The following is a 10,390-nucleotide window of genomic DNA, read 5'->3' as shown; positions in this document are numbered from 1 at the left end:
TATTATATTTACTATTTCGAAACCGATAACGGTAATGTCATAATATGACATTACCATTATTATTTATTTCATAATGAAATATATCTTATCGGATTACATGCATATATAATAATATTAACATATTATAATATTGAAAATTATACGATGCGTAAAACAATAGACCGCCAATTGACACATTTAAGGAATGGAATTATTTATAAGTATATAGACATTTTATTGCCAATATCAGTATTGCTCATGTTAAGCGGGCGTATATTCAAATTATTGTACACAAATTCAACAGGTTTTTAATTGAACAAATCAATTTTCCAACCAGTAAGAAAAAGCAAGATGGCGCACCATGCGCCGTCAAGTATTTTATTTTTAAGCTAATTGACAATACAAACGAATGCCGTAGGTGAAGCATCAATGTATCGAACCGTGAACATTAACTAGACGTGACTTAGACAAAATACCACAATCGAAAAAGTACAGTAGACACAATGAGAATACAATTTATAAAATGGTTACCTTGAGAGCACGTTACACTCAACGTGTATGTGGTGCAGATAGGAAGATTCCCCTATTAAACAATTTATAACAATTTTCCTCATATGCAAAACACGTTACCCATGACTTCATAGGTTTGTGACGTTTATTGTTAAAAAAATCAAGCAGATTTTTTTATTTAACCAAATTATTTTCATAGCTTCTAACAAGCGTCGTAGCCATGAGCGATCAAATATTCCATTTATTTTATTTAAAAATCACAACTAAATAAGTAAGTAAAATTGTTGCATACCAAAAACAAAATAACATAGGAACTCACACCCAGAACTCAATAAAGTCAGTAATTACTAAACCTAAATTCATGGCACCCTGATAAATAAAAAACAAATTAACTTGTCAAAAAAATATCTAAGTTTAAGTTACTAATATATATTATGATATTTTTTTTATATTTACGAAATAATAAGTAACTCCTACTAACTTTCGCGTCGCCGTGGTTCTATTATCTTATAAAATTAAAGTCCCTTATTGTAAATTGAGTTTTTAACAAAAATTATAATAATCAATAAAACCTACATAGGTTACCTATCCAAACATACATACAACCATAGTTCAACTGTTCAGCGTAACCTGTAATATATATATATTCATTTTTTGTCTTAAAAAGTACTTAGTTTGGTAAATTATTTACAAAACTTCATAATATGTCAATATTCTAATATTTCTGATTAGCCTAAAGGTTGACTAGTAGAAAATGTGTTCTGGTATTGTGATATAGTTATCCACCATATACGTCGTTGACGATTGAACGTTAAAGATAAACCTCACACCCCTGTGAACTGTAACTGTAACACGGTAACACCGCATTCATAAAAGTTACTACTAATACTCGCTAATTAAAACAAAAAATACTAGTAAAACATTAATTTCACAGATCATAATAATTATAATTTGAAGAAGTAACAAAAAATGTAAAGAACTTAAAAATTAAACGAAATTAAAAAAATATAGGTATATTATTTAAGAATAAACTATCTAGGGTTATTCGTTAGATAATAATTTGATGACGATGTATAAATCTGAGACAATTTAATTTAAAAGATTTATCGGTTCTATGTCGGTCTCTTTTCAGATATATGGTATATATAGTCTATTTAGTAACCGACTTCACTAAGCAACCCCTGGTACAACTAAATTTAATTTAATGAAAAAAACAATATACTTGTAACGCATTTACACATACATGTTCGTGATTCGCCTCGTAAAAAATTAGGATTTCAAAAGTACATTAAATAACCATAAAAAGCCTACGCCTTACTGAGTTGAAAATTAAAATTGTAGTAAATATTAGTGCTATTTTATTTTTTCAGGCGCTACGGATTCTTTACTACAGGCTGATATTATTAAGGAAAGATCATTTTTATTTTGGATCTTCGTAAAAACGATTAGTACCGGGAAATGGAAATTAGTGCAAATATTGATGACAGTATTATGTTGATTTTATTTATTTCTAATATTATGTCAAAATAGTCGTAAGGGAAAACCTATGAATAGGTCCGCAAACTTTTCAAGTATGGTAACGAAACCATGCCAGCTATGCAATAGCCTATTCCAAACGAAGTAGGAATAAACATAAAAAATGCTTAGAATTAGGTACGTATTTTATGCGATTTGCTTATAACTCAGCCATATTGTGCACTACTAAGAGTTTATGATTAATATAATATCTTTATTTATAATACAATACTGTTACACTTAACTACCTATGTATATCATATTTAATTTAATTCCATAATTCCTATAAGTTTCGTCGACCTTCGAAACGCCATTTTTTCGCAAATCCATAGAGAATATCATAGAATAATCAAGATCTCATCTTCATCATCATCTCAACCAATAATGCCATGAAGGACCGAATTATTATTGCTTTGAATCGAAAAAACGGCAACTATTTTATTGTTAAACAAGAGTTTGTTCACGGAAACATATTTTTATACCGTTGTTAATATTATTTATGAAGATCAACTCAGTTTTTCTTTAATTTAATAAGGTAAAAAAACATCAAAGTAATCCAAAACTTTCAGTCAGTCAAGTGTGAAACCTGACCAAAAAGTCTAAATTGCGAATAAAATTCACTTCAACTCAATCTTTATTATTTTTATAAATTTCTATTAAATACATAACTGTAATTCCCCCTTTTGTTAGCTCTTAACAGCGTCGTTTAATTATAATTAATGAAAAACTAAGACTATTCATAAATACCTATAATTTTGTCGATATTTTTTATTCGATTGAATGTGCGTGATAAGTCATGCACTTTTGAGGTGTGAGGTGTACATTATTTACTAACCAGCTGCTAGCAAGGTAATCGGGAACTAAGAAAAATGAAACAAAACACCTGATCTCATATGCGTAATATTATAGACTATAGTATTCAGATTCTGATCTGGATATTAGTGTTATATAAGAAAGCGTGACTAATATTTGTTGACTTCAGGCAGGTTTAATCGTATTGAACTAACCTAACTTTGTATTTTATATTTCAAATGTTGGAAATGAGCAACAACTTATTTTCTTGTCGGTTCTTCAGTAAAATCTAAATTCTGAACCGCAAGTGGTGCGTTAATACAATTCTGTGAAGATTGCCTACTTGAATAAAGTATATTTTGATTTTTAGTGAAACACGCAGATGAGAAATCATCAATCTACAATACATATAACAAAAATAAATTATTGTCATTGGCATGAGATCAACTAATTTGGATTTATACTACTGTGGAGTTTAATAATACTTTATTAAACTCCAGCCTGTTTTTTTTTTAAGTTGTAGTTCTGTGTGATAAATACTTGTACGAAAAAAAAATTAATTGAAACTCCTCTTGAAAAACCTCCAGCCAGCAACTTCTAAGCAATTAAATTTAGACTCAGTAGAACTAATCTAGTACTAATTATGTAGCAGTACATTGTTTTGCAACATAAGGTTTCCATTAGTGAAAGGACATAGAAAAATTTTGCCATTAAATTGAGAAATTCCTTGTAGCTGAACATGTCAAATCTCAAAATATCATTACAATATTTTTATTCAAATTTAAATTAAATGGCTAATTATAAAATAAAAATACATAGCTTTTGGGTTTTGTTTTATTGACTTATATTACAAAGGAGTTCTTAAATCCTCGATGGATACAACATCTGAAACAATAAAGGTGTGTTTAAATACAATAGATTAGTAAATAAATTTGAAAATATAAAGTATAAAAATCAGTATGAAATATTATCCACATAAATTTCAGGTTTCAAATGTCTAGGCATCATTTTCTCACATTAATGAACTTAGAATGTTGTAAAATCTTTCGTTTATGATCATGGCCACTCAAAGTATGGTACATACTGCGAAACTCTTTAATAAAGTGTATTGTTATTATGGTTATAATTTTAATTGTATATTTAAGAAAATATTAACAAACAAGATACACATTTAAAACATCTACTTACCACTCGTATCCTGTGTCCCATAGCCTGAGCGGGGAGATTAGACTTGAACCTAGCTCGCACAATGCCAGAATTACCATGTGGGCGGGTAACCTTGCCCCAGATCGCACGAAGCTTGGTCTTCTTGCCACGGGGACCTCCGGGAATTGGGGTCCTTTTCTTGGCTCTGTACACAAATACGCACTTCTTGCCAGCATAGAAAATCGCATCGTCACGACCACGAGCACCTTCAACCTGTAAATTGTTTTTACTGATTTAGTGACATATTATAACATCTGATTAAATAATATAATGACAAGTTAATATCAGTAAATTTTTCATCCACATGATTGTTCAGGTTTCAAATGTCAAAAGCATCATTTAATTATGTTGTTTCAAACATTATTTTATTGTCATAACATATTATCACTCCATAAGAGCTTTTTCATAACATTATGAACACTCATCTATCATATTCGTTCATATTAGGCTATTATAATACTTCCTCTACGTTAGCAAAGTAAAATATGAAGTACAACAAACATAACCTCAAACAAAATATATGTATTGACCAACCTTCAACAGAGCAGTGTTTTCATGTTGGTTTCGGAGACCACGTCTGTATCCTGTAAAGACTGCCTTGGCGTACAGTCTACCGTGACGGGGCTTTGAAGACACTTTACGCACAGCCTTTGGGGGTTCTGCAGGTGCAGCAGGGGCTGCCTTAGCAACTTTCTCTTTAGGAGCCTTAGTTTTAGGCGCCTTTGCCTTAGGCGCAGTCGACGGCGCGTCAGCCATTCCTTAAAATCACCGATTTAAATTAGAAACTATTCATTTACAGGTTATGTTGACATCTCCGATAGTGAGTAAGACATATAATCTAAATGTATCTTTACGAATATAACCGATCCATCACTTTAATGTAATATAAATTAATAATAAATAAGTTTAGCATATAAATTTACATTTATTTTAAAGGATTAATTTCATTTTATTTAAAAAAACATAAATTTATAAAACTAACCGGACACTATTTTATTAGTCGAAATGAAAGAAAGACTGTGTTGCCATAAAACTCACTGCAAGTTACCAAATTACCACGATTCCCCCATATTCAAATTGAAATATTTTTTTTTATTTTATGTTTTAAGAAATTAGTATTATACATTATTTCATAGGAAAAATAATATTCAATCTTCACACGATAAATTCACTTAAATTTGTTAGAACTGTTAATTTAAAGAACATTATTACTATAATATATTTTAGAAGCATAAAATGGCAATACTTATTTTGGTTTGGTAACGTTTTGTTATTAAAAGTGATTTGAAGTCATTTATATAGAAATGATTTAAAAGGGTACCTAAATACATTTAATTGTGAATCATAATTCTACATATTTGATAAAAAATTATAAACTGACAGATGATGTTTTAATCAAAAGTTGTAATATCTGTGATGTGTGTCTTTCAAAATTATCTGATTTGGTCCAATCAGAACAGACCACGAAAAGAGACGAAGGAGAGATGGATTGTGGCTCTGTCAAATAATTAGTTTATATGGAAACCTTTAGTGCTTTAATTAATAATTAGTTCTGCTATTATAAAAATAATTGTAATGATGGACTATTTATCAAATATTAATTGGAACAAAGTCACGCCATGCCTAGTGTTGTTAGTTTTAGAAGTTTTATTAGATTGTAAGTGGCAGGTTGAGTTTTGTAACTCGTTCGGTATTTCCATTATTTATTTTGTTTCTGAGTGAAGAGTTGTTGTTGAGTGTTTTTTTGATAGTTTCAGAGTGCACGTCACAAGCTGAAGTTAACAAGCACTTGGAGCTGGGCCGCGATTTCCTCGCTCGCGGTCAGCTGTCTGATGCACTTACACATTATCACGCCGCTGTTGGTGAGTTATCAGACCTTATTCAGAATCATATGTACACTCATCTTAGTAACGTCAAATCCTAATTATAAGATAATAGTTATTTATTAATACTTTTCAACACCACAAACCGCATCGCACCAAACTATCGAAATTTTATTTATATCCGTGGAGAACTAAAATATTCTAAATCACTGTCATGATTATTGGCAAACGACGTGCAATATACGAGTTACTGAATATGAAGTACTTGTTATGTGTCAATTTCATCACCACATAATATTTTTATTTTTTTTGTCATGCTTACCCGTTTTAAGAGTTTATTAATAAATATTATAAAATTATTTTGCAGAGGGCGATCCACATAACTACCTCACATATTTTAAACGAGGCACTGTCTATTATGCACTCGGCAAAGCAAAATTTGCCTTACAGGACTTTACAAAAGTAAGTTTTATTGCTACTAATATTTAAAAGTCTACTTGTTATCAATATATATCTACAATTACAGAGGACTTGTGCATCATAAATAAGACTGTTTTGCTCAAATGTTAGCAGGAATACTGTAAACATAATCAGTTTTAATTATTGTTTTTGTAGGTCCTGGAAATTAAAGCTGACTTCACAGCTGCCAGACTCCATAGAGCCAATGTCTACCTCAAGCTAGCACAGTACCGAGAGGCCAAAGAGGACTATTTACAAGTTGTAAGTAAAAAACATTTTTAAGTTTAAAGATATTAATTTTAATATAAAATGATATGTTCCATATTATTTTTATAATGTAATTTATCTTTATTCTGATAATGTGATTTAATTATCAAGTAAAAGTTATAACTCTAAACATAATGTAATATCTAGCTTGTACTTGGAAAGTCATGCAAGTGTGATGAAATAATTTTTGTTATTAACAGAAATTGTATGAATATTTTATTTTCGTGTAGTAGATAAGGCTTAAGTAGTGATAAGTGGCTGCTGTTTTACATTTTATTGCAATAATCAAAATAATATATTATCTGTGAAGTCGGACAACATGTACAATGTGTCATATCTTAATTAGCTCTTTGTTTTTATTAAAATTTGTATGACAAATTAAATGTAGACAAAGTGATCTCAACTTTCTCATCGACAAAGTCCTCTTAAACCTTCAATTTTTAAATTAATTTATTGCCAATTGATGTTTATAAATGCTCAGCAAAACAACCTGCCATCGAATGACAGGCAAATTTCATAACCATCTGTCTGTTCATATACATATGTGTCAGTATTTAAAGTATCTCAGTATAGCCATCCGGCTGGTTTTAATCGATAACTGCAAATATATAAAGGAACCTTCTATATCATCAGACATACAGTGACCCGTACAACGTGGAGGCGGCGGAAGCCCTGCAGCGCGTGGACGAGCTGGCGGACGAGCTGCGGCTGGCGGAGGCGTACTGGCGCGGCCGCGACCACCGCGCCGCCGCCGAGCTGGCCACGCACCTGCTGGACGTGTCGCCCTGGTCCGCGCAGCTGCGGCAGCTGCGCGCCGAGTGCTACATCGCGCTGGTGAGGGCTGCGCCGACTCGGATACGATACCTGTGTCCCGTCTCTCGTGCTTAAGGTTTTACTCGCTTTCTTATTTTCAGAACGATTTATTCTCGGCGGTTTCCGACATACGCTCGGTGAACCGTCTGCAGCAGGACTCGACGGACGGCTACTTCCGTCTCGCCTCGCTGCTCTACCAGCTCGGGCACGTCAGCGACGCTCTCAAGGTGGAGTATACGTTTCCGCGCGTTCGGTGGACGTGATGATAGATTTTCCTCGAAACTCCAGCTAATGAAAATTTTTACACAGGAAATAAGGGAATGTCTGAAGCTGGACCCCGAACACAAGTCGTGCTTCCCGTTCTACAAGAAGCTAAAGAAAGTGGACAAACTGCTGCTCGACTGCGAGGAGAGAAGTCAGTCGCGCGACTTCCTCGGCTGCGTCGACAGCGCCAACAAGGTCCTGCGCATAGAGGACCAGGTCACGCTCGTCGTGTTCGAGGCGAGGCGCTGGCTCTGCAGCTGCTACGCCAAGGTGAGTGGCCGCCCCGCCCCGCCCGGCCCGCCCCGGCCCGGCCCGGCCCGGCTCAGCCAGCGCGCGTGTTGCAGGAGGAGGCGCACTCGGAGGCGCTGTCGGCGTGCGCGAGCGCGCTGGAGCTGCGGCGCGACGCGCGCGTGCTGTGCGACCGCGGGGACGCGCTGCTCGGCCTCGACATGTTCGACGACGGTACGCCCTGCGCTCTCTTTTGTTCTTAAATAGCGATTCGTTTATTGACTATGGGCCTTCACTAGTCAGTGGTGCTGGTGAGACTCGGGGTTATCCTATGAAATGTATTATTTACTATTCCATGTTGATCTTGCAGCTATCCAGTCGTTTAAGGAGGCTCTGGAGCTGGAGGAGGGTCTGCAGCGGGCCAAGGATGGGATCAGTAGAGCTCAGAAACTACAGAAGCAGTCCGAGCAGAGAGATTACTACAAGATTTTAGGTGTCAAGAGGTAAGAAATATAGCTAAATAGTCACCCGGTCGGAAGCTCAATCAACCCATCACAAAAAGTAACTCAGAAAACGATAACATCGATCAGGACGGCGACGAAGCAGGAGATAGTCAAGGCGTACCGCAAGGCGGCTCAGAAGTGGCACCCGGACAACTTCCAGGGCGACGAGAAGAAGCTCGCAGAGAAGAAGTTCATCGACGTGGCCGCAGCCAAGGAGGTACCGTCGCCGCTGGCAGCCGGCAGAGGTGAGTGTGGCGGTGCCGGCGCTAACGGTGCGCGTGCGCAGGTGCTGACGGACGCGGACAAGCGCGCGCAGTTCGACGCGGGCGCCGACCCGCTGGACCCCGAGCGCGCCGCGCCCTCGCCCTTCGCGCACTTCCAGCACGGCTCGCCCTTCCAGTTCAAGTTCCACTTCAACTGACCTCATCCTCCGGCTCGGCCCGCAGCTCCGGATGCGGTAATCTTCCCGACGTTTATTTGAGTACAAAGCCTACTTGCGCGTACTTATTTTTCCTCGCTTCGTAGACGTCTTTCTTTAATTTCTTAGTATGCTAAAAATTTTATTGTCGTCGATTGAAAACATGCATAATAGATGACGGGAGGACAGGTGTACGATGAAATATAAGATATATGCTAGAAATGATTTATTTTTCTCACAGATTTTGCCAGTTACGATCGCTTAAAACTAGTCTTAAGTTATTCAGAGAAACAAAGAATGTCAGATATTATTTATTAGTTTTAAATAGAATATATTAATGACAAAATTCGACTGATAGGAAATAAATCACTTGTCATTCGAATGATGTCTCACAAAAACTCCCACATATGTATGTAATATTAATGTTAACAGAACGTTAGCAATACATATAGATTTATCTCATTCTTACGTTATCGTGTTGTGACTACAGTTATGTTGAGGTGTGTTTCCACTGAAGTAATTTTTACATAAAATTGTTCGTGATTCTTAAAAATGACTCGCACCAGTTTTGGAATCAAACCGAACAAGTGTACGCGTATTCCTTTTACGTTTACCGCCTGAAACGTAAACACGATCCGTGTGCTTAATTCAACTGCAACTTTCCTTATGTGGAGACTCAGCTTTACGTTATAATTCCGTTTATTTTATACATGACCTCATGTTTATTTATTTATTTCAGAATTATCATGTTAATATCTGCTAGTAGCCGTGCCTTTAATATATTATCGAATCATTAAAATTCTCATTATTGTGTGAAATAATTTATTTATTATTATTTAAATTTTATACTAAATGGCGTTTTTAGATGTTATCGTGCATTTTGATAAATAATTGTACAAAATAAGATTATGAAAACATTCAAAACGACCGAATTATTTTCCACCATCGTTTTTGATGAAAAATATACGTCGAAATATGCTCGTTTTGAAGGTCTTCTTGAATTGTGTAAAAGTTACGTCGATACGAACGCACTCGTCCTTCCAAAGCACGAGTCGGTGTCGGGCGTGTCGGGCGCGGGCGGGGCGACACGACGGCGTTTGCAAACGATACGAACTTACGTTTAGATAGTTTCGTACGCGGTTCTCTACTTTAAGGCCACTTCGTATGTATATTGTAAATATTACAGGGCGTTCATTCGGGCCGTTTTCTTTTTATCTTAAAGTAGAGAATTTTGTACAGGATTTCGGTCCGACTGTTTATAAATATTTGTTTTAAATAAGTTATTTTGTTGTGATTTAAACCAACATTGTAAATATTTTAGAATTAAAAGATTTATGATATTTATTGTTTTTTATTACGCTATCGAAACCCAAATACTGTTTTCATGAATAAATATAAAGATACGTGTCTTCTTCTACAAGGTAGGTAAAGAAATCAATCGATATATTTTTTATCTTTAAAGATGGTTTTAAATTCAAAAACATTACGTTTTTGCTAATTTCTGCTTAATTGTTGTCTTAATATTTTGGTTTTATTTTGGGCTCGCTGGATATTTCGTAATTTTTTTTTTATTTGTTTTCCGATGATACCAGTTCTAAGTTCTGGGCACTTTG

At 35.1% G+C, this 10,390-nt stretch overlaps 2 protein-coding genes across 2 annotated transcripts; one reads left to right on the top strand and one right to left on the bottom strand.

Annotated features, from left to right (window-relative positions):
• Positions 1-3,616: 3,616 nt before the first annotated feature.
• On the bottom strand, positions 3,617-5,073 carry LOC113392246 (large ribosomal subunit protein eL33). Its single transcript, XM_026628568.2, has 4 exons — positions 4,985-5,073; positions 4,537-4,760; positions 3,985-4,215; positions 3,617-3,681 (listed from the first exon to the last, which is right to left on the bottom strand). Exons 2-4 carry the CDS (start codon positions 4,756-4,758, stop codon positions 3,658-3,660), a joined length of 477 nt encoding a protein of 158 aa, XP_026484353.1. The 5' UTR covers positions 4,759-4,760; positions 4,985-5,073; the 3' UTR covers positions 3,617-3,657.
• Positions 5,074-5,447: 374 nt separating this feature from the next.
• LOC113392245 (dnaJ homolog subfamily C member 3) lies at positions 5,448-10,117 on the top strand. Its single transcript, XM_026628566.2, has 11 exons — positions 5,448-5,659; positions 5,754-5,864; positions 6,193-6,287; positions 6,441-6,545; positions 7,185-7,385; positions 7,466-7,591; positions 7,674-7,898; positions 7,973-8,090; positions 8,227-8,359; positions 8,447-8,576; positions 8,646-10,117. The coding sequence occupies exons 1-11, from the start codon at positions 5,578-5,580 to the stop codon at positions 8,778-8,780; spliced, it is 1,461 nt and encodes a 486-aa protein (XP_026484351.1). The 5' UTR covers positions 5,448-5,577; the 3' UTR covers positions 8,781-10,117.
• The last annotated feature ends 273 nt before the right edge of the window (positions 10,118-10,390 follow it).

The sequence above is a fragment of the Vanessa tameamea genome, chromosome 5, assembly GCF_037043105.1.
Source record: "Vanessa tameamea isolate UH-Manoa-2023 chromosome 5, ilVanTame1 primary haplotype, whole genome shotgun sequence".
Lineage (NCBI taxonomy): Eukaryota > Metazoa > Arthropoda > Insecta > Lepidoptera > Nymphalidae > Vanessa > Vanessa tameamea.
This window is presented reverse-complemented; position numbering and strand designations above follow the sequence as displayed.

Bases quoted from the DNA above. Each gene is read 5' to 3' on its own strand.
- LOC113392245 (XM_026628566.2), top strand. From the start codon at position 5,578: ATGATGGACTATTTATCAAATATTAATTGGAACAAAGTCACGCCATGC. The intron at 6,546-7,184 runs GTAAGTAAAAAA...CTATATCATCAG, and splicing joins AAGAGGACTATTTACAAGTT to ACATACAGTGACCCGTACAA. The intron at 8,577-8,645 runs GTACCGTCGCCG...GCGCGTGCGCAG, and splicing joins ACGTGGCCGCAGCCAAGGAG to GTGCTGACGGACGCGGACAA.
- LOC113392246 (XM_026628568.2), bottom strand. From the start codon at position 4,758: ATGGCTGACGCGCCGTCGACTGCGCCTAAGGCAAAGGCGCCTAAAACT. The intron at 4,216-4,536 runs GTTGGTCAATAC...AACAATTTACAG, and splicing joins AAAACACTGCTCTGTTGAAG to GTTGAAGGTGCTCGTGGTCG. The intron at 3,682-3,984 runs GTAAGTAGATGT...TTATTGTTTCAG, and splicing joins TGGGACACAGGATACGAGTG to ATGTTGTATCCATCGAGGAT.